This window comes from Echinops telfairi, unplaced genomic scaffold, assembly GCF_000313985.2.
Source record: "Echinops telfairi isolate 266 unplaced genomic scaffold, ASM31398v2 ScPeMD7_7473;HRSCAF=8511, whole genome shotgun sequence".
In the NCBI taxonomy this organism is placed as follows: Eukaryota; Metazoa; Chordata; class Mammalia; order Afrosoricida; family Tenrecidae; genus Echinops; species Echinops telfairi.
The window spans coordinates 13,774,891-13,799,608 of record NW_022111377.1 but is presented as its reverse complement, the minus strand read 5'-3'; the positions used below and the strand labels follow the sequence as shown (position 1 = coordinate 13,799,608).

Sequence of the window (24,718 nt, the reverse complement as noted above, 5' to 3'; positions counted from 1 at the left end):
TCACACATAAGGTTTGCTACTCTGAGCCTAGACCCCTTGGAGCACTACCAAATCACATAGGCACTCATACAGATGTCATCTTGTTTATGAGTAGCTTAAATAATATTTAAGGGACCTTTATTTTATTTCAAGAATGTGTACACAAGAAAATTTCTCTCTATATACCTATAATTAAAATGATAATATAAAGGAGTTTGGTGGAATGGAAAATTCAAGGTAAGATTTCCCAACAGATTTTGCCATACAGCTGTGAAATAATGTAAACAGATATTTGAAAGACTATAGGTTTAAAAGGAAAAAGAAAATATTTGCAGAAGGTAAATATTTACACATTGACAACTCCCTACTTTCCTGGGAATGTACTATGTTCATATATATTGCTGACATCTTATTTTTTTGAATGAGATCTTTGATAAGCCACTCGGTCTCTGTGTGGCTACAGAGAGAAAAAGGAGCTACTGCTTACCGCTTTTCTAAAATTAGCTTTGGGAAAGAACTAACAGTCTACAGCTAAATCTTCCAAATGCCTTTCCAAAACAATAACAGATAATCACACCTAGAGATTCATGTAACTTCTGCATAAAGGGGATGAGGAACTCACAGCTAATTAATGAGACTTCTTATCTTTGTGATACTAGAGAACTGCAATCCTTTTCAAGGTTGGTTTCTGACTCTCAGCGATATCTTAGTGGTTTGGAGACAAAGGTACGGTTAGTTAAATTAAAGATTAAAGTATAGGGCACTCTGTCCATAATATGACAATGTAAGAATTGTGGGTATTGATGAAAGGTTGACAATTTATAAGCTTTAATCCCTTTACTTATTTTTCTTATTAATCTCCCTCTAAAATTTATAGAGGTACTAATTAGTAATGCCAAGCCCCTATAGAATTTTCAATAAATTTTCAAAGAGATTGTATGGTCACTTCAATCAATTAAATGTGAACTACTTCTGTCTACAATTGAGCTTCTAATAAAAAAGAGACTTGGATAATGTATTCATTGACATTTTAGGAGGCAGGAAATGAAATGAGGGCTAATTCTCTAGGAACACAACCATAGCTCAATCTCATGTTGGGAATGGGAGAATCTCATTTTAATATATTTGCTATTGTTCCAATTAGACCCCATAATTATAAACTTTATTCATTTAACAGTTCAAGGGGGATTGATTTGATTCTTGACTTGTCATTTCCCTTATTCATTTATTCAGCAAACATTCAGTGCTTACATGGTACAGTATACTATGATAGACATGGTACCTACCTTACAGAGGTAAAAATCTAATGTAGGAGACAGTCTTAAAAATAGATAACTATAAAGTTACTGGGTATATAGTAATTTTATATATAGTTACTTTGCTCAGGAGCTAATGATGTACTGTTAGCATTTGTAAGGTTATGACTGAATGCCTTTAAGTAAGAATTCTAACTGGAAGAAAAATTGTCTATCAGTTGATCATACTGTACTGGCTTGTGTATTATTGGTATGATGTTGGAAGCTTTGTTACCTATTTCAAATTCAAGTAGGACCATCTATTGTGGACAGCTTTCAATGAAGCCTACACTCAGAGAACAGCACGAAAAATCTGCCCATCTTCTTCTATAATAACTGGCCAGCGAAAATCTTACGAATAGCAAAGAAACAATGATCTGATATAGCCTCAAGGGAAGAGCCCACAGATTGGAGAGAAGTTAAAATATAAGCTGCCTTCTCAAAGTAGAGTCACCTTTATTGGTTTGGATGGTACCAACCTTTTAAGAACTGTATGGATGGATGTGGCATGCCTCAAAATGAGAAGAAAGCTATAATTGTCCAGTAACAATCAGAACATGAAATGCATTAAGCATGAATCGAGGAAAGGCGGAAGTCATTAGAAATAAAATGGAATGCCTAGAAACCAAATTCCCTCCATTTATGAAAAGAGGACTAAGGAGACTCCCAAGAGCATCCGTCGGGATACGATCAGGAGCCAGGCATGGAACAGCTCATCAATTGTTCATATGCAAATGCAAGTTAGAGTTGAAGAAATTTTAAGCAAGTCCACAAGAGTCAAAGTACAGTGTCTGGGGTCTTAAAAGCTTGAAGATAAACAAGCGGCCATCTAGCTGAGAAACAACAAAGCCCACATGGAAGAAGCACACCAGCCTGTGTGATCACAAGGTGTACATAGGATCAGGTATCAGGCATCAAGGACCAAAAAAATCAGATCATTGTGAATGAGGGAGAGTACAGAGTGGAGAGCCAAAGTCCATCTGTAGGTAACTGGACATCCCCTTACAGAAGGTTCACAGGGAGGATATGAGCCACTCAGGGTGCAATATAGCAATGATTAAACATATAACTTTCTTCTAGCTCTGTAACGCTTCACCCCCTTCCCCCACTATCATAATCCCAATTCTACCTTACAAATCTGGCTAGACCAGAGAATATAAACTGGTACAGATAAGAGCTGGAAACACAGGGAATCCAGGACACATAAACCTCTAAAGACCAATAATGAGAGTTGCAATACCAGGAGGGTAAGGGGAACATGGGGTGGAAAGGGGGAACTGATCACAATGATCTACATATAACCCTTTCCCTGGGGGATGGACAGCAGAAAAGTGGGTGAAGGGAAACCTTGCACAGTGTAATAAATGAAAAATAATAATTTATAAATTATCAAGGGTTCATGAGGGAAGGGGGAGCACGTAGGGAGGGAAAATGAGGAGCTGATGCCAAGCACTCAAGTAGAAACCAAATGTTTTGAGAATGATGATGGCAACAAATGTACAAATGTGTTTGACACAATGGATGTATATATGGATTGTGATGAGTTGTACGAGCCCCCAATAAAATGATTTAAAAAAAGAGTCAAAGTACAGCCGTAAGTGTACTCCACCTGAATTTAGAGAATATCTCAAGAACTGGCTTGGCACATTGAAGTAATCACCACAGATCAGACATGCTGTGAGCTACCATCAAGGGCATCAGTCATGAGAAAGGCAAATGGCCATTAAAATGACAGGAAAGAAAGAGAAGACCAGAATGGATGTAGGAAGAGACTCCAAAAGTTGACCTTGAATGATCAGTGGTTAAAATGAGTGACATAAATGATGAAACAATAGAGCTGAACATAGGATATCAAAGAGCCACTTGATAAGACAGAGTATAGTGTTATAATGAAATGTGTAATAACTTGGAGTCGGAAAACCAAAAGGGAAGAACAAGCTTGGCATTTCTCAAGCTGAAAGAAAAAAATGAAGAACCGAATGAAATAAAAAATAAAGTCTTGTTTTGCACTGTTGAAAAATGTGTGGCCAAATAGAATTACTCTACCAAGTAGGATTACATGTTAGGTGGTACCTGATTAAGAACTGGTGATATTGAAGATGTTCATGCTGCGCTGAAGACATTAGTAAAGCACAAGGCTTCAGGAGCTGATGAAATACCAATTGAGATATTTTAGCAAACAGATGCAACTCTTGTCTACAATGAGAAATGTCAAGACAGTGTGTTACTCTGGGTACATTAGAGAAACAAATCCACAGAAACTCATATGTAAGAGAGTTTTATATAAAGTGTGAGTGCACATGAAGAAAACATCCCAACCCAGTGCTGCCCAAGCCCACAAGTGCAACATTAACCCGTATGTCCAACACCAATCCACAAAATCCTCCTTCATCCCACAAAACACACACTATGATGCCGACTGCCGGAGGAAAGCCGAATCAGTGAGCATGTAAGATCTCAGCGCTGGCAGGGGTCTCCACACGGCTGCTCCAACACCCAGGGCTGCATTGGGGTAGGTCCATGCGGCTTCTCCTTGGAGATGTCTTGCAGGAAGTGAGCCTTGCAAGCTGAAGCAGGGAACTGGCTAAGGCAGCTGCACCCTGGTCTGACTATCACAAAGCAAGAGACTGGAGAACTAGAAAGGCGAGGCTCACCAAGCCATTTATCTCTCCGCCTTTCAATTAGCCCCACATGTATTTATTGGCCAGGTTGGCACACTAAACTTTAACTAACTCAGACAGCTACCCAACCAATTGGTTGGAAGAGATCCATATTTGTGAGCATTTGAAATAAAGGTGTCCAATCAAATGTGGAAAGTAGAGAATAATATCATTAATTTCACATACAAGTAAAACTTTACATTATTCAAAGTGGCTGAGCATTACTTCAACAGGGCACTGCTAGAAATCAAGGCCAATGTAGAAGAGGATGTGGAATGAAGGATAACATTTCCGACTCAGATAACATGTGGCTGAAGTCAGAGGGAAACAAACATGATTACCTTGCTTTATTGACTATGTAAAGGTGTTCAGTTGCATCATAACAACATGAGCAACGTTATGAAGATTGGGAATTCCAGTACACGTAATTGTGTCATAGGAGACATTTCAGAAGCAGGAAAAATATAAGTGTCTGTGGGGGAAAACCAATTCAAATGACAGCAGATTTCTCACCAAAAACCATGGTGCCCCCAAATACAGAAATAACTCAACCCAGAGTTCCATAGCCAGTGAGACAGTCTTCAGGGATGAAAGGGGAAAAGAAATATTTCTCAGAGGAAGAAAACTAAGGAATTGTATTGCTCATAGTCCTGCTATAATCGGGGCTACAGAAACTCTTCAGACAGACAGGAAGGAGGAAAGGAGGACACTTGAAGTATCCAGATGAAAGAATGTGGACAGCACAATTATGAGTAAACACATTTACAATTTCATCTCCCCTGTTGGCTTTTGTATATTATTAATGGTTCAGCAAAAATAGAAATGTTCTCTGATGGGATTTTAAGATACATAATTGAAATACTTAAGAAACATTAAATGGGAGCAGAGAAAAATTCTCTAGGGAGCTACGGTTTTTCACTTTTCAAGCTCATGTTAAACAGTCACATGTCCACCCTTATTTGGCTTTCTCATACACCCATGTGCCTAAGTGAACCACTGAGTAATTCACTGAATAATAAAATATTTCACCCAAAAATACCATCGCATTTTCATTTAACCATGTATTTTGTTCATAGCCCTTATTAAGGCCATAGTTATTTTATGTATATCACACTTATGATACATTTATTTCCAGCTATATTATAATTTGAGTTACATGGCCAATGGCATATCCTCAATATTCCTTTCCTGATTACGGATAAGATAAAGAAGCCATATATGACCTGGATAACAAACTAGCAATGCCTGTCTGCTCCCTCACCTGATATCAACCCTGGAGAAACTCTAAACCAGTGGTTCTCAACCTTCCTATTGCCGCGACCCTTCCATACAGTGCCTCATGTAGTGGTAACCATAACATTATTTTCGTTGCTACTTCATCACTGTCATTTGTTACTAATATGAATCAGGTGACCCTTGTGAAAGGGTCCTTTGACTCCCCACAAAGGGGTCGTGACCCACAGGTTGAGAACTGCTGCTCTAAACTCTGGTAGGAAGGATAAATTTGCAGAACACAAAGCGGTAGTGGTGGTGGTGGGGGAGTAATAGAGACTAAGAAACACCTGGGAAGTGTCAAGCTTGTCTTAGACCCCCCTGGCAAGTGGCTTAGTGCAGCCTAGCGAAGCAGGAAACTGCCCTTGAGCTTGGAGAAGAGCTCTCATGCTGTCCTTCTTCTTGGCAAAGGAACAACGGTTGCTAGACAATTTCTACAGAAATCAGCAATTATATTTCTACCTGAAACATCGATGGATATTCCCCTTAAAGTCTGATGACATTGCTGAAGTGAAGAGGTGGTTAAACACCCTTCCCCCCTCACTCCCCTTCGAATTCTCAGGGACACAGATAACCACAGTCAGAGGATTCCTTCTCTATTGCTCAAAAGGCTGAGATGCTGGTAAGAGATGCTATCGAGGGATAACTCAGGGATCAGCAATGTTACCGGGGCTTGGATTTCTTTGCTGAAAGGAACACCTTTTTCGTTCACCTAAACTCACCTGGATGGACACAAGCAAAGGTCTAGTCTCTACCTTTCCCCGAAATTGCCAGAGGAGAAAAACAGGGAGGCTGCCTTGCTGAGCTCTTCTGTAGGCTTCCTGAGCCTTCATGAAGGCAGCAAGGGGCAGCTCCCTACTGCAGAGGCCCTGCTGGGTTCAAATTGCTGACCTTGTGGTGAGTAGCCCAAGGAGTATCCACGGTGCCCCTAGGGATCCTTACTTACCAAGGAGAGCAACTTCAATGACAATGACTGTGGGAGTTCACACATGCAAACTGTCAGGGGCCAAATAAATGTTAAAAATTGTTAAAGATTTGAGGGCTATGTAACATGTAAAGCAGAATTTTAAAAACATCTGCACCCAGGTTTTTAATAAGCTGGATGAGCATATATACAGGAGACAAGGAAAGATATAGGAATGTAAACATGGGATCACAAAGAATAACTAACTAGAAATATCGAGTGTGAAAAACATGGTGGTTGGCATAAAGAAAACAAAAGTTATAATAAAGAATGTAAAATAAAAAGTTACAACTAAAGAATGAACTGATGAGTGAAAAAATAAGTATATCTGAAACTCTCCGTGAAGGCATCAGGGAAAATGATGAGAGAAAATTGGAATGTCCAAAAGATAATTAATGACAAAAGCAGAATGAGTTTCAAAAGAGTGACAAAGAAGATGGGAATATTTGTAGAAAATGATAAAATTAAAAAATTTCCAGATTTAAGGATGGCTGAAGGATTGAAACTGATAATAACATTTAAAATAACGAGATATAATACAAACACACTTAAGTAGATAATAGTGAAATCTAAGAACTTAAAAAAATAAAATTCTAAAAGTTGCCAGATAAAGCAACGGTCGACAAGTTAAGGAAAACCCATCTTGTCAGCAGAAGCAATGGTTGAAAACATATTATTAACATTATATGTATGGAAGAAAATTAGCCTTGAATATAGAATTTTATGTCCAGCTCAATCGTCATTAAAATATAAGGCCATCATAAAATTACATTCAAGTATATATGGCCTAAATTTTTGGAAAATGTTTTTAAAGGCCTCATTAAAACTATTGCAGAATGTGTTCAAATAAGAGAAGAAATAAGTTCAAGGAATTCTGCATGAGATTGAGTAGGATCATCTTATAATATAAAAGACAGGCCAAAGGGTGGAGCAAGTTCACACAAACACAACCCAGGTCCCAGCGCTAGAAGCACGAGCACCAGCAGCTGTCACAGGAAGGGAGGGTAGACAAGGCACGGGGATGTATTACCACGTGAGTAGTCAAAGGAAAGACACTGATTTAAAAAAAACATGTATTACAGGAAAATCAAGCTAACTATGAGTTTTATGCTACAGGTAAAAATCACCATAAGAACAATAAAACATAAAATTAATAAACAAACATATGAAATAGGATAAAAATAATAGGCTTTACCAGCAAAATAATAGAACTATAAAACCAAAAAAAACCCCAACGAAACCGCTTGCCATAGAATCAGTCCTACTCATAAAAACCCCACACAGGGTTTCTGAGACGAAATCGTAATGGGACTGACAGTCTCATCTTTCTGATGAGCATGAACGGTCAGCCCAGTCCCCAACCCACACCGTCTTACCTGGAATATAAAACATCCTGAAAATCCATTGGAAAATTTTAGAAAGCAAGAATGTGTGAAAGTATTTACAGACAATTTATCGAAGAAACCAAAACACATCAACGAGCGAATAAAAATATGCCGAAACCCTTGACAGTGAGGCGATCAAGGGCACTTGGAAAATACGATGAGAGCCGTCAGCGATGGTCCTGCGCAGCAAGAGCCAGTGGGCGAAATGGCTCTTTAAGCAGGAAGGTAAAGAACCACACTCAGAGGAAAAGCTGGGACTCACTGGCGTTTTAAGAAATTAACAATACACTCAAAACACATGTGAACGTACTGTGAAATGCGTACAATTAATGGTCTATCTAAGAAAGGTGGCCTGTGGGAAGGAAGAAAAATGAGTTTGGGAAACCTAAATGAAGGAAATCCAACCAATCTGAAATTAATAAAGTGATCCATTTGTATGTTTGTTATTTAAAGAGGGTTTCTGGAGCTGCTAACCCCATGTCAGGAATGAAAACACACCTGCCGCTCGCTTGCTACACGGGAGAAAGACCAGACTTTCTACTCCGGTAAAACTTTACCTCTGAGAAAGGGCAGCTCTACGCAGAGGCTTGGAGTAGAAAAATAGTTATCAGGAAAAAATGAAGACATCTTAAGTATGCACTATTCAATATGTATCCATCCATTACTGCCCAGACACATAATGTATACATATTATATAATGTATCTGGACATTGTTATCTATACATATTAGCACTTTAATTGTTACAAATGTACAATACTAATGCCCAAGATGAACTTACTGCCATCTAAACAAGTCCAACTTGGAGGGATGCTACAGAACTTAATAAAATTGCCCCTTTGGATTGTCAAGGCTGCGAATCTTTGCAAGAGCAGAAAATGTTGTCTTTTCTCCCTCGGAGCAAGTGGTGGAGCAGGTGGGTGGACTCAGATCATTGACCTTGTGGCTAGTAGTCCACTATAATTACAGTACGGATACACCTGTAGCGACGAGGAAACTGGGTGTGGGTTAGATGGGAACTACCTGCACTATCTTCAGAAGCTTTCTCATTATCTGCAAAAATTCTGAATCTTTGTCGGCACTGTAAGGTTGGTGTTGGACTGCTTCAAGGGTGGTAGTTCAAACCAGCTGCTTCAAGGGAGAAAGTTAAGACCATCTACTCCTATAAAACTTATAGTATCAGAATCCTATATGGGGTTACTTTGAATCCACTTGACTTTACACATACAGCCATACACACAAATCTACGCCTACATAAAACACCCTATATAGTTTTTAAAAATATAACCACTCTGAGTCATTAGAATTTATTACATATAGCTGAAAATCCCATACAACGTAACTATAAGAATGTTTTTTTTAGGTTACTCACTTTTAATCTGATAGGAAGAGGGTAGCTTTCAAATATTCTAATAAAACCTTTTCTATGTCTAAATGTGAGTGGTTTCTCTTTACTGATAGAATTTTTTTCACATTTCATAAATTAAAAAATAACTTTGGAAAACACATTTGAACTGGCAGTGTTGAAAAAATTTTAATACATACAAGGCATAATGCATTTGCTCTGAACTTTGGGAGACACAAGAGGAGTAAGGATAATCTATAATAGAGTCAGTCAAGAAGATGATTATTCTGACTAAGTTAGAGTCAGAATGAGTTTTGTAAGGTCTTTACTCGCTGTGGAGAAAAGGCTCACTAACCCAATTAAAACCCCAATCTATGATAGTCAAGGTGATTTCCTATTAAGTGGCTGATGGTCAATTTCCACTGTCTTTCACACAACATTTGGTTCCTGAAGGAGAAAGAAAAACCATAGGGTTGAACACAGAGCAATGGGGAAAACATAAAAATGAAGAATCTCAGGAAGTAACTGACAGAAAGAATAATCAGAGCAGGCAGCAAGGTCGGGAGCGAGATGTCAGTTAAGAAGGATTGCATCTGTCCCTTCGTACACTGTCTGCTCCTGGGGGCGGGTGGCCATTGCATGCACATGGAGAGCAGCAGCTTATTACAAAATTGCTGGGCACAACTTAGCTCACTTTTATTCCTTGCAGAGTGGGGAAAATTAGAGATAAAAATGAAACACATGTAGGTTTGTGAAACAGCAAATGGAAACAAATGAAGAGCAAATTCGAAGCTAAGATTCTTGCACATACTTTTCTCTGCCAAGGATCACTGTGCACATTGTGTACAGAGTGCAAACAGAAACATTTCCATAGAACAGTGAACCCTCGTTTATCGCGGTTAATGGTTCTAGACCCTACCGTGATAAATGAAATTCCGCGAAGTAGGATTCCTTATTTGTAAATCAAATATTTTCATAGTTAGAGCATAGAGGACATGAAAAAACACCCTTTAGTCACCATTACACTCGTATTACCCAATTTATTAAATGAAAAAGGGAAAATACAGTAAAACATTTTGGACGTTACAATTATCATTTATTATTTATTATATTATTTATGGCATCTAGTTTACAGTATTACATATTTCACATACAGTATTATTATACATAGTTCTTACAAATACTGTCATCAATAGTCTATGAAATGACTTAAGGGATGTACTCTACAGGTGGGTCGCCGTCTTTTTCCTCTGAAGGAGCGGGTGTAGGCAGTGGGTTTCTGGGTACATGTTTAAGAAACATTGTGATTGGCAGTTGCCGACGTTGTCTCTTCATTTCAGTGAAAAGGTTTTTGGAGGGTTCCATTGCCCCATCGATGCAGACAGAAGTGTGGACAGTATGAGCCAATCAGTGGCAGTAATGACAGAGCATGCGCTGTTACGCAAAAACCGCAATAGAGTGAAGCCGCGGAAGTCGAAGCGCGAAGTGGCGAGGGTTCACTGAATATTAAGAGGGAACTTCTTGATAGGCAGTCCTCTTGAATAAATATTATCTTAGAGTACAGACAAATACAATGTACAAAAGCATTACTAGCTTGGAAAAGCACATAATATTTATATATAATGTTTACATATATAATATACCCCCATTCTGGAGGTATCTGCATGAGTAAATCACTTTATATGCCTAAAGATACATTTTTGTATTTCCTTTAAAAATTCAAATAAGAATACTCAAAATTTCACTGTTAGAATATGTGAGTGAAACTGAAAATTGATAGCAAAAAAAAAGGGTTATTACAAACCAAAAGAAATGACAGGAGGATGTAAAGACACAGTAATAATAGAAAAATTAAACCAATGCTAATTGATGTAAGTCTAACTCTCAATTCAAAAATGACTGGAATTAAGCAAGGTAAACACTGACCTATTTATTTAAAAATTAGAACTTTACACAATTGATGTATGTGTGGATTGTGATAAGAGTTGTATGAGCCCCAATAAAACGATTAAAAAAATTAGAACTTTAACATGATAAAATAAATGTAATCCTTTCATTTACTTAATCCATTCAGTGAGCATCTTGTCTAAATCAGACACCCTTCCAGGTGTTGACAAATTCTATAATGCAGAAAATAAGAGTAAACTCGGTTTACATGAACTCCAAGGAGGTACATTTAATTCCTCAATATGCCTGGATCTCCCCTAACGCAAGTAGGGACAAAGACTGAAACATGCTTGGGTATGTTAATGTGAAGTGTGTATTTTAATTCAACTCAATTAATAACGGATGCATTTTATATGTCTTTAGTGGAGATGAGTGTCCAGGTGAACAATGTAGTATTTAAAGTGTATAGATTAATTATATATTATTATATTACATTTTATATAAATTCTATAGTCTTTAAATTAAGGGATTTAGTATTTAAAGGACTCACAAATAGGAGCTCAAGCACCATACAATTATTTTACTTAAGAGTGAGAATCTCTCCTCATGTTTCAAAGAAGGGGATGCTATTTTGATGGGGTAGCGGTGCAATGAAGGGCCTGTGTGGATGATGGGGTTTAATAAAGGCCATAGCAAGTCAATTTGGCTTTGGAAACTGAACGGTATATCACCAAATGGATAAAGTCATTGATCTCCTTCCCAGCATACAGAACACACATGCAATCCAAAACACTGTGTCCTGAAAGGATTTGAATACTATAAGAATAGTCTGATGAAATTCAATATTTTCAACTTTGAAGTGTCAAGACTAGACATATAGACCAAGGCCCACCACACAAAATAAAGCGTATCTAATTCCACACTCAGGATTTAAGAGTCCACCTTATAGCCAATGGTAAACCACTGAGAATTGGTGTTTGGAAGTAAACCCTGAGGAGCACAGGAGAAGGCCTTCTCTTGAAAGAAGCAGACTAATGACGGGCTACATTGAAGATTTCAGTGACTATCATAATTTATAAGGAGACAGAACAACATAAGAATGTGGTTTTCTTAGCAGCCCCAAAGCATGGATGGGAAATCAGATGAAGATTGTTGAAATGATGGAGGGCAACTATCCAGGTTACAACTGGGAAAATTGGGGGTGATAGCATTCACAGAAATAATAATAATAATAATAATAATAATAACAATAATAATATCTGCTTAACAATTGGGAGAACAGGCTCTAGAAACTTTTACCTCTATTTAAACCTCAGTGATACCCTTTAATAGGTGGGTGTAATGGAAAAGTTATTTTTAGCTGTATTTTCCTCAGATGTAAAATGGAGATAATGAACATATTTATTCACAATTTCTTATTTTAAGCCTTCATGGTTGAATGCCTACTTCAGAACTTTAGACATTTTAGAAATATATGACTGTCGATATATCATCTATTGATTGACAGCCAGCAAACATTAAAAGATACACTATGAGAATAAGAAGAATTTGAGATGTTTAGCAATTTGAGATATAAAATGACAGAGGTTAGAATTTCAGGGCAAAATCATTCAGAATTGGGGAAATTTCAGGTAACAATATCTTTTCTAACACAGTAGGCTGGTTGGGAACGTGAAGAGAATGATAAAAAGGAAGTCAAGTAAACCAAAAAGAGGTGCTTTCTAAAGAAGTATTGAGAAACGTAAAGAATGTGTAGTATGAATCTAGGAGCAGTGAAAGACAAGGAAAACTTTCAGCAATCACCCTCTCTCTCATCATCCAAGCACCTATGCCTCTCATCTCTCAAGTCTTCCCACGCCCAGAGGAAACATAGGAGAAAGTGATTTGGGTCAACCTGTTCTTTATTCTGTCCACAAGGTGGGGTCATTGACCCAGAAAAATGGTTGGTGGTCCTAGCTGGTCAAGTGAGGAAGAAAGGCCAAATATGTTCCAGCTCCAAGAGGTCCGGGTGGTCTAGTGGTTAAACACTCAGTTGCTAACCTGGGGTTGGTGGTTTAACGCCATGGGAAAAGCCTGTGGCAGTTTGCATCCATAAAGACTTACAACCCTGGAAACTTAACGTGCATGGAGACGGTCACTATGAGCCCGAATCAGCTCTATAGCACGCAGCACCAAACACGTGTTCAGCTCCAGATGCTTGTACTTTAGAAAATTTCTATAAATCATTCTATGATCGCTCTGTCTGAATATGTGCATCAACTGTGGGTTACACACATAGGTATCTTATTAGGATGAATTCCATGGGGGCAAATTCCAAGGCTCACTTCTCAATCCTAGAAACCCAGGACAAGAACCTAATCTCTAGAGAGGAAGATCAGGACATAATAAAGGGAGGGAACCGTTTCTTGCTTTCATTTGTGCACGATTCAGGTCTAAATTATAATAATGTTAACACAATAATGGAAGTTATTTTATTAGGTTGTTACATTGTTGCTTTTATTGTATGTACAACAGAAGGAAATTCTACCCTGTCCCGCACCATCCTCAAAAATGCCACTATGTTTGAGCCCATTATTGCAGCTACTGTGTCAATCCATCTATTGAGGGTCTTTCTCTTTGTCACTCACCCTCTACCAAGCATGATAGCCTTCTCAAATTAACAGTCCCTCTTAATGACACGATATGGCTGTAATGCTAACACCAACCCAGATTTCTCTGAATCTTCTGCCTATGCCACCACCAGAGTCTAAAAATACCAATTATCCATGTATTTTATAAGGAAACAGACTCTGTTTCAATCCGGGATTGAAGAGTTACTGCAACAAAAGGCCAAAGGCATGATATGATTAAAGTTACCACCATACCGGATGCAATATTTCTCTTTAAAAAGGCAATAACAACACTCACTCTACAATATATTATCTAGACATTTTAACTGCTGAAACACCAGGCTCAGAACTAAAAATGAAAGTTAGATTTTGTTTAGCCTTTTAATTTATTATGTATATAAAATTTGAGAGCCACGCTCATTAAGTTTTAATATCATAAAAGAGCTGTGTATATTCCCTTAGGAATAGCTCTGAGAAGCAAAAGATCACGAAAGGTGGATTAATTACCCATCAATAAATGGTAAGAAGTTGATTAGGGACAAGAATACTATGTAAAATCCCATTACGGTCAAGTTGATTTCAACTTAGAGTGACCCTATAGAAAAAAACAATTATTTCACTTATCTATTCACATCCTTGTTCCAACAAGGATTAAGAGTGAGGAAAGTATAGTAAGACAGTATGAATGTAAGTGATAAAACTGGGTTAAGAGAAAAATAGGGTCGCAAAACTGAGATGACATTTAGTACTCTAACCTCGATGTCAGTCATAGCTATCACTCATGGACAAACTCGTAAGTCAAAAGATGCTGCAAACAACAGAAAAGTAAAAAAATTTTTGTGTGTGCACTCTCTCACTATGCACACACATGAGTGTGTGTGTATAGACATTATAAACATATATATGCACACATATGAGTGTGTGATAGCTTTATTGAGATAGAATTCACATACTATTCAACTGATCCATTTACAATGCTCAAGTCAAAGTTTTTGTTTCTTTTTAGTTCAATGTTTTTTCGATTAATGTGTTTTATTCATCACTCTGAAAAGAAATCTCACACTATTTAACATTACCTTCCCCAAGTCCAGCCAGTTCACAATTGCATTCTTCCATATTTTAACAATCAATAAAATTGATAAAAACTTAACAATATGGCATAAATAAATTTTAGTTAAAACTTATTTGGAAATTCCTTCTTAAGGACAACTAATGATAAGTAAGCATGCTGCGAGATGTTCCATTTTGGGTTTTTTTCTTCTAAAGGTCTATAAGTATGTTGCTTTTATTCAAACTCTGCCTTCATTGCTCATGCCCTGACATTGCTGAGGAGGGGTGTCTGTGAGAACAAGGGGAAAATCACCCCCATTCTACAATGCCAGGGACACAGAGCTTTCTATACAAATTTTATTTATCCTAAGAAGAAATAGAACCACAATTTCCCCCTGAAGGTCTCTCAGGAGAGTCATTATATATACTATCCTTAAAATCTCTCTTGCAGATTAAAAACCTATCTCAGAACTTTTATCACTAGCTCATCTTGGTTTAATGTATGTTACTATGTATACTTCCTTTATATGACACATTTGCCATCTATAAGATATTTATTTTGCAAATATCTTTATCTTATTGTTTGAAATCCATTTTTCACACACAAATTGCTATGTACTTGCATGAACATATTTTATTGATTATGAGATCATAAAGACAGTCATATTCCATTCCCTCTCTGAGGTTCAGTATCAATTTTATAAAATATTATTTGGGTCAACATGAGGTTAGGGGGATAAAAAACAAACAACTATATTTGTGCAATAGAGCTGATAGAATCAGTGAGGCTTCTCTAAAAGTGAAATAAATGGGTTTTCCTTCTTCACCATTTCTTCCTGGAAGATATACTGATTTTTCAGAACAAGCATCATTATCAGTCCTCCCAAGGACTTTGTTTGTGACTGAAACCATTCTGTGATCTTTGTTGGGCTTTGATTAGTTTGTATTGCACCATCAAAGTCCGTTTGCTACAGACAGATCCAGCCACACGTTCCTTCCAGGTCTTCTTTTGCACAATCTCACTGACTTTGGCTGCTTTCATCTTTGGTCTCTAAAGCCAAGCTCTCAATATGTCTTACAATTTGAGGGCTTAAATCCCTTCTGTGCTTTAAGAAAGGAACACGGAAAAGAAGAAAATAAATGTCTCACTGCATTAGAGGAGTAAGAGTTATGAACTACTGGCAAGTCAACATTCTGTTAGTGGAAAAACAAGAGACCTTTTAACCACATTAGCTTGGTTGGACTAGAGAGGACATGAGAATTGCAGTAGCAATTAATCACTGCTACCTCTGGTCAAACTTTCAATAATAAAATGTGTTGTCTTTCTCATACTTTTCAGCACGAAAACAACTTTTAAACATTCTCTAGAGCTCAATGATTATCTAGAGACAGTAATTTACAATGCTATAATCCATATAGAGTATTCATAATGTCTCATGCTTCCCTCACTAAGGCCTATAACCAAGAACTAAAAGGGCCCATTTGAAGACTACTTGCTCTGTTCCAAAATATCCAAATCAAATCTGAACACGATGCCATCCCTCATTTCCAACTTCCAACTACCTTGGACAGAGTGGAGCGCCCTGAGTTAGTTTATTGTGCCATCTTGGCCGATACACACATGTGGGGTTCATTGAAGGGCAGAGAGATAAATGACTCGGTGAGCCTCACCTTTCTAGTTCTCGAGTCTCTTGCTTTGTGATAGTTGGATCAGGGTGCAGCTGCCTTAGCCAAGTCCCTGCTTCAGCTGGCAAGGCTCATTTCCTACAAGACATCCCCAAGGAGAAGCCGCATGGACCTACCCCAATGCAGCCTTGGGTGCTGGAACAGCCACGTGGAGACTCCTGCCAACACTGAGATGCTTACACACTCACTAACTCAGCTTTCCTCCTGCAGTCGGCATCATAGTGTGTGTTCTGTGGGATGGAGGAGAACACTGCGGATTGGTGTTGGACATATGGGTTAATGTTGGACTTGTGGGCTTGGGCAGCACTGGGTTGGGATGTTTTCTTTATGTGCACTTAACGTTTATATAAAACTCTCTCTTATACCTGAGTTTCTATGGATTTGTTTCTCTAAAGTACCCAGACTAACACCAAGTACCCAAAGGAGTGTCAAGCCTGTCATCGATGTGGAAGCAGATTGCCACGTCTTTGTCCCACACAGCAGCTGGTGGCTTCAAACCACCCACCTCTTGGATAATAGCCAAGAACGTCACACTTGCATCACCATCAGCCCAAGTGAATTGTGAGTTAACTGTCATTCATTATTTAGATCGGTGAGTATCAATTCTTTCTTTACTTCTTCGGTTGGTTCTTCACGTTGATTTTTCTAATTCTGGGTCCTTGCGCAGTTCCTTATAATTGTCCTGGTCTTCTGGAGCTACCTGTTGAAATGGTCTAGTCAGCTCCTTGACTTCATTCTTTCTTCCATTTGTTTTAGCTATGCTACAATTAATAGTAAGTTTCAGCGTTTCATCTGATCTTTTCTTTTTTCCTGTGTCTTGTTAGTGATCTCTTCCTTTCTTCACCAATGATGACCTTGATGTCCTCCCAGAGCTCAGCAGGTCTCCGTTATTAGTGTTTAAGCTAACCAATCTGTTCTTGAGATGTTCTTGACATTCAGGTGAGATAGACTCAAGGTTGTATTTTGGCTCCTGAGGGCTTGTTTTAATTTTCTTCAGTTCTATCCTGAACTTACTATGAGCAATTGAGGGTCTTAGCCACAGCCTGCCCCTGGACTGGGTTTAGCTGCTGAGATTGAGCTTCTCCATCACGTCTTCCACGGATGTAGTCACTTTGATTTCTGTGTATTCCTCTGGGAAAGTCCAAATTTTGGATTGTTGAAAAAAAAGATATTTGCTATGAATAAGTCGTTGGTTTTGAAAAATTTTATCATGCGATCTCCAGCTTCCTTTCTATCACCACGTCTGTATTTTCCAACGACTGCTCCTTCTGCATTATTTCCAACGTTTGCATTTCCATCAGCAAGTACTCTCAATGCATCCATTTGCCATAAGCCTCTCACGATGTCTCTCCATCCTCCGCACTCTATCGATCTCTCCACCCTTGCTAATTTCTGAAGCAAAATTCATGGTCGCATTTTTCAATATGACTATTCAGCATGGAGGGCAGAGGGCAGGAAAGACTCAAAGAGGCACGAATCAAAGCCAGGTGCCATTCACTCAATTCGTATCCATAGCACCCCTCTGAGTCAGAGTAGAACTGGGGTCCACAGGACGTTTGTAGCTGAGATTTTGGAGTAGGTCATAGAATTTTCCCCCAAGGCATTTCCAGGTGGACTCAATTCTCCAAACCTTTGGCTAGCTTTTGAGCGTGTTATCCTTTTGCACCACTAGGAAATGGTAACTAAACAACAGGGCTTTTAAAAAAGGCAAGCTTCGAGTTGCGACTGCGGGCTATGCTGTTAAGCTTTAAAAATGTTCCACAAAGAATCTTGTGGGGGAAAAAGAGAAGTCTCAGAGAAAAGGCACCACGTCATCACCCAATGTTGATAAAGAAGATAAGAAAGAGGAAAACACTTCAGGTTCTGCTAGTTCGACTTCCTCTATAAGATCAGTTTCTTCTGAGAAGAGAAAACTGAAACCGGATCAAACAGGTATTCACTATTGTTATACACAAAGAAGACAAGAACTCAAAAGATTCAATGTAATATCTGATATTTTAAGAAAGAGATCAAGAACCAGTTTATCTCAAGGACCTGTTCAGCTCCAAGAAACATCATGCTCCAATGATAATCAGATTACTTCACGAAGCCTTGCTTCAAATGGAACTAGAGTAAATATAAGTAAATGCATACATTTTAAACTTAAGGACACTAAGTTTACAAATGTTCAGGATAAGCCTGAGCTTAAAAACCTTGGTAGTCCTAAGATTGTAAAACTGTGACACCTATAGTCAAAAGTCAGATAAGTTAAAAAAAAAAAAAAAAAAAGACTACTTTACTTAGCCAAGAACTCAAGAAAGAAGGATGCAGTAAATTTAGAGAAAGTTCAGAAAGCTGTGTCTTGGAGAAATGCAAGAAAAAAGAATTTTCTCAGGATTATAATTCCAACAAAGTACTTGAGGAAGAAGAAGAAAGAACAGTTTCAAAATCCCAATAAAATCTCGTGCTACTCTTCGGAAACTTGCAGAAGACAACATGCTCAGTATAGTTGCCGACAAGTCAAAGACAAATCAGGAGGAAGAATACCCAGAGAGGTCCCAAGTTTCACCATCTTTGACAAGGCACACAATTGAAGATTTACTTGCAGATACTATGGATAAGACTTCTCCTGATTGGAAAGGAAAATATCATCAGCATCCGGAAACTAATGATTAAAGATCTACTGAAAATCTACCCCAGAGGCTTGATGCACCATGTTCTTCAGCTTCTCCAGAAAGTATTCAAGATACAGATCACGAGATGCAGGTAGCAGAGGAGCTTCATGCTGCATGTGTGGGAAAAAGTATGGATTTACCTGTGATTCCACCCTCTGGAGAGTTAATGAGCACGGAAATTGACTTGGTAGAAGACGGTGTACATTCTTCCATTGAAAATACTGCTTCAAACAAAAGTCTTCTCATTGTTATTGACACAAATATGCTAATGGATCATCTCGAATTTGTTAGGATGTTGAAGACAACAGAAATAGTAGGCTTTGACAGATTGGTGCTGATAATTCCCTGGGTGGTTGTGCAAGCACTGGATTGCATGAAAGCAGGGAAACTGCTGAACCATGCCCAGCATAAAGCTGTCCCTGCAGTTCATTTCATCACGGACAGTCTCCAAAGTCCAGACAGAAAGCTATGGGGTCAATCAATACAACTTGCATCTCAAAAGTTTTATAGATTGAGTGATGAGAATAATGATGATCGAGTATTAAAATGCTGTCTTCAATACCAGGAACTGTTCCCTTGTTCTCAAGTTATTCTATGTACGGATGATAGAAATTTAAGAAACAGGATCTTATAAGTGGTGTGAAGTCACTCAGTAAAGAAGAATTGAATTCAGAGTTATTAAACTTATTTATGGTCACAGATGGGTGCCATCAGCCTTGTATTTCTAAGCAGCAGTTGAAAGCAACATCCGTGAAAAAGAGCTCTGAAGAGGAATCCACAAGTTCTGGACTGTCTGTTGTACTTGGAAGCATCATAACTGAGCTGGAAAAAGCTCTTGGAATGGCTTTATCTTCAATATTAGAAACTGAAATGAAAATTGTTTTTGGAAATCTCTGGATGGAGATGCTGTACTTGAAGCCACCACGGACTTTAGTACATGTATTTCAGTGTTTTAAAAAACATTGGTTAGCTGTGTTTGTATTAATTATGGAAAACAACTGACTTTTAGTCATTGAGAGCCTATATGAAAATCTGTGTAAAGCTGATAGTACACTGGATTTTGCAACAGTGAAATTCCTGCTTCAGGATTCCAAAGCTTTGTTACATGCTTTCAGTACAAGGTCAAATTATGATGGTATTCTTCCACAAGCGTTTGCTCAAGTGGACAAACTGCTGCAAACAATCGCAGAGGTCAAGGCAAAACTTAAGCCAAAGCCTTGAGTCAGCAGCAGGCAGTTACTTCGATGAAATCTAGTCATCCAGAAACCACACTTTTCTCGGATTCTCAGCATCCCCAATCCAACAGGAATCAAGAAATCTGGTCTATCCTAGAGAATGTTTGGATTACAATATATCAGAACAGCACAGATGTTTTTCAGAGATTGGGCTCTAATTCAGCTCTGACTACATCAAACGTAGCATCATTTGAAGAAGCATTTATATATCTTCAAAAGTTAATGGCAGCTGTGAAGGATATTCTCGAAGGAATTCAAAGGATCTTGGCCCCCAGCTGTACTCATCAAGATGTTGAGATGCTCTATAACTTTCTAATCAAGAATGAGTTAAATCAAAGTGTCATATTTACTGCCCAAGAACTTTATGACTGTGTTTCACAGAATGAATATCAAGAAAAATTGACCCTTCGATGCCGCCACTTGGTCCAGCTGGAATATACCATGCAGCCTCCCTTTCTCTGGGGATGTCATTATTCAGGGCATTTCTAATGGGAGATAGGGTTTAAGACCCCAAGGTCAATTTTCCCTATAAAATTTGAAGTCACATGTATTTGTGGTATTAGACAGTAGTGACTGATGTCTGTTTGCCCCTGATTAAAGCCAAGTGCTTGATTGACTTACTGAGTTATAGTAGAAGCCATTCGTTTATTATGGTTTTGTTAATACATTAGATTAAACCCAACTGTTGTTTAGTATATTATGTTTTTGTTAACAATTTAGATTAAATCCAAGTTGGCATTCTCTTGTAAACATCCGTTCATTTATATATATTTTTAAAAGTAATAAATAACTTATTTTCAGTAAAAAAAAAAAAAGGCAAGCTTCTTTACTAGTTGACACCATGTTAAAAGGCTGGTAACTTACACCATTATTCACTAATGGCCATTACTTGAATACCAACCAGGCAGAGATTAAGCATAAACTCATTCTTGTCTTCTTTGAATTTGTTGTGGAAAACAGTAAACAGCTCCCAAATAAGAGATCACGAAAACAAATACATGATTGCTCTTCTCCAAAGAAATACTATTTACTTCTCCATATATAAAGAACAGTAAATCTAACACTTTCGTTTAAATCGCCTTTGTTTTCCTCCCCCCTCCCCATTAACAGTATGGCATTGACATCTTTGTTCTATTTAAGAAAAATGTACCACCTCTAGTCGATAGCAATTAGAGAGTACTGTCTTGGGCTATTTGTTTATGTAGAGCTCTGAGTTCTGTGTCAAAAGTGTACATGTATGTGTGTGTATGTACAAACCCTCCAGAGAATCGGGGGGAGAACTGTGAGGCTATCTGTTCCCATCAGGATTTCCAGTCTGGGAAACCCTTCGTAGGGTGGCTCAGAATCAACTTGATGACGGTGGGCTCACCTTTTGTTTTGTTCTGTTTTGAGTATTGAAAGCCCTAACTACCTCCCTGCCTAGTCAACCTGTAGACCTTATTGATTAACATGTATTATGTTTAAATAGGATAATATAATGAGAGATTATAGGCAAGTATAGACATGATTTATACATCTTAATAAACATAAACCAAAAAATTAGAAAGATTGTATCTATACATTACTGATGTTTTTCCTCATAATAACCTAGAAAAGGAATTTTGATATCATGGAATCATTGTACAGAACTATTTTTCATTTAAAATTAACACAATATGTTTAAAAGATAAATACAGGTCTTATATTAATCTGAAGGTATGATCTGTTCCAAAATTAAAATATCCAATATTTGAATGTGATGTAATAATTTCTTTAGCTGGTGGCAGTCTCAACGGGTGACTATGGAGAAAATTCTCATTCTCATCTCAGTACTGCAGTTCTCTCTCTCATTCGTTATGCTTAGCCCTTGACTCATCAAACTTGGAGAGTCACCCTTTCATGCCTATAATATTTGACCCAGAAGCCAGGTTCCTCTTGCCATTCCACTCCTACTTCTGTGATTGTGAAGGGGCATGATGTTATTTTGGGAGAGTTCATATGGATCCATGAATCATTCTTTAGAGAAGATCATATGACCCCTTAGATTCCTGAGTTCTGAGCTTTAGTTTATAGCGCTGGTAGAGGAATTTCAAAAGGAAACTGAAAATGCCAGGGTTTTTGCAGGGGTGGACAGACAGATACCTGTCAATGAAAAGAGTGTTTAATATCAATGTGAAGTCTTGGGACTCTAAACTCTGATATCTCCTGGTTAAGGATTAAACTCCAGCCTGCAACCCAGTAAAGCAATTAAATAAGCCAGTATATAAAATAAGGAAGACGGCATGAGTCAGAGGATATTTTCCACTTGAACATGTGCAAGGAAATGATAGCAAACTAAAAGAAAATAGAGGGACAGAGGCGGAGGAAGACCCTCAGCATGGATCGAAACAGTGGGCAAACACAGGGCTCAAACACAAGAGCCAAGGTAAGGACGGCACAGGGTCTGGCAGCATTTCATTTTGTTGTGCATTGTGCCCCTATGAGTCGGGACCAACCGGATGGCACTCGGCCAGGGAAAATTCACCAAAGGAAAAATAAATAACTTAACTCTAAAGATTGGGGGATAGGACTTGGATTTAGAATAGTTATTTTGCTTTCAAATAAAACATTTCCTTCAATTGTAAATCCAAATAAATGACTAAAATTAACCTAGTCATTAGTGTTAGATATACCAATCTCAGTGGTTTATCTGAAATTAAAGATACCAAAGATAACTGAAATGAAGAATTACGAAATTAGATAAGCAGAAAGTTACCATAAAGGATAAAAGGTTTTAAAAATGCAGAAATTGCCTTTAATCTCCATATGTCTCTATCATCCTTATCATGTGCCCCCAAATTAATTTTTATCAATTATTAATATGCTAAAGTAAAGTTAATTTGAAAATCTATTTCATTCAATAAAGTAAATTTTACAATTTTTAAAAATTTTTGACATAAAGTGACATGTTGTGTATCAGAATAGAGCTGTGCTTCCATGGCTGATTTTTCAGAAGTAGATCACTATTCTTCAAAGACACCCCTGACTGGGCTTGAACCCCCAACCTTTTGAGGGGGTTCAATCACTTAACTATTTGTGCTGCCTATATACTCCTTTGCAGTTCTACAAATTTCAGCATATTTCACAATGATTATATTTATAAAATATTTTTGCCTCCTCCTTGTACTTAATTATAGTTTGGGTATTTAAAAGGGAAAAAAGGATGTTTGCCACTATGATTATAATTAGAACAAATTTAAGTGGAGTTTCACTACAAAGGTGAGTCAACATATATTGGTACTCGAGTTCCAGATGTTGTCTTTTATTATTATTATTATTATTATTATTAATAATAATATTATACCATATATAACATGTCTAAACATGTCTTCACAATCAACTGATGACTGCAGGGAAATTCTCTCAGTAATGTAACTGTCTCAGTGTCATTACAGTGTCTTTAAAAAAAAAAAGAGCAGTAAAAATGTGACTTCCAGTGGAGTCTTCTTGGTCAATTAAATTCAGTGCAAAGAGGTCACTCAGATGGTGAGCAGGCTGTTGATTGCGATCCTAAAGAGGAAATCACGATCGATTTTCTAGAAAGACCCAAAATGATCCCAGGGGCTTACTTATTATGACGACATTTTCAGGAATTGAAAACTGTCCTGGGTGGAAAAAGGCCAGGGAAGTTTCTCATTCTTGTGAGGTGGTAAGAGCTGATTTCATTGGCGACCTTACCACAGCCGAGCTACAATCCTATTACTGCCCTTCAGATTTCTCTGTTTCCAAATCTCAAAGCACACTGTAAAGAAATCGGGTTTGGGTCCTTAGGGTGCACAAAGTGCTGCTTTAACATTCTCTCAGGAAGGGCGATTGAGAGAGAACCCTCCCTTCAGGAGTACTTAGACGTAGATGTAGGATATGTCAAGAAACACCATCTTCACATTTTGATCATTAAAAAAAAAGAATGAGGTTTCTATGATTTTGGGAAAATATTTTTGACTTACCCTCAAATAGTTTATTATTTTATAGAGTAGTTTGTGGGAAAAATCACTTATAATATTGTTTAAATTTAAAATGATTTATAATATTAAAAATTATTTATAATATTGTTCCTACAGGGAGAAAAGTGTTGAAAGTTCTAATCAATTGATTTGCAGCTGATCATTGAAAAGTAAATCAATTACAACTTCAGGGCTAGTTAAGATCAATTGAAGACACGAGGGGCTTAGCCTGAAGTAAACTCAATGCTTTATTTGCATTCAAAGTGGCCCTGCATACAAGACACTCTGTTTATATTACTTATGTAGAAAGCTTTGCCATTTACAAAATTTCCAAGAAATTTTATGAATACTTCATTGACCAGATAATTGCTAGCTTATAGAGTTCTTGGGAAATGGATGACTTCTGAAATGCTGACTGCCCCATTGCGTATTAACAGCTCTCACCACCCTCACGGTGGTAAAAGCAGTAAATGTGCTTGATTGCGGACTGAATGGTGAGAGATTCAAGCCCATCCAGACAGCCTCTAGTGAAAGTCCTGACAATCTATTTCTCTATTCAAATTAGTCATTGAAAATCTTATTCCTGTGACATATGATTGAAAATCACATTAATGGCAATTGACTCTAAAATACTTTTCATTCTGACAATTAATTTTTTCTTAATTTGCTACAACTTCAAAATGAGTGGAACTCTTACGTTTTTGTCTCCAACCCTGACTTCAGTCTGGCTATAGTTA

At 37.7% G+C, this 24,718-nt stretch overlaps 2 protein-coding genes across 2 annotated transcripts in view; one reads left to right on the top strand and one right to left on the bottom strand.

The window, feature by feature from the left end:
- Positions 1 to 24,718, bottom strand: part of MALRD1 (MAM and LDL receptor class A domain containing 1) — an 819,322-nt gene that overhangs the window by 328,744 nt on the left and 465,860 nt on the right. The gene's annotated exons all lie outside the window — the stretch shown is intronic.
- On the top strand, positions 7,598 to 20,508 carry LOC101652472 (transcriptional protein SWT1-like). The gene is given in 6 exon segments (XM_045285579.1): positions 7,598 to 7,780; positions 17,897 to 18,344; positions 18,347 to 18,529; positions 18,532 to 19,407; positions 19,410 to 19,994; positions 19,997 to 20,508. Coding segments are annotated over 6 exon segments (2,787 nt in total).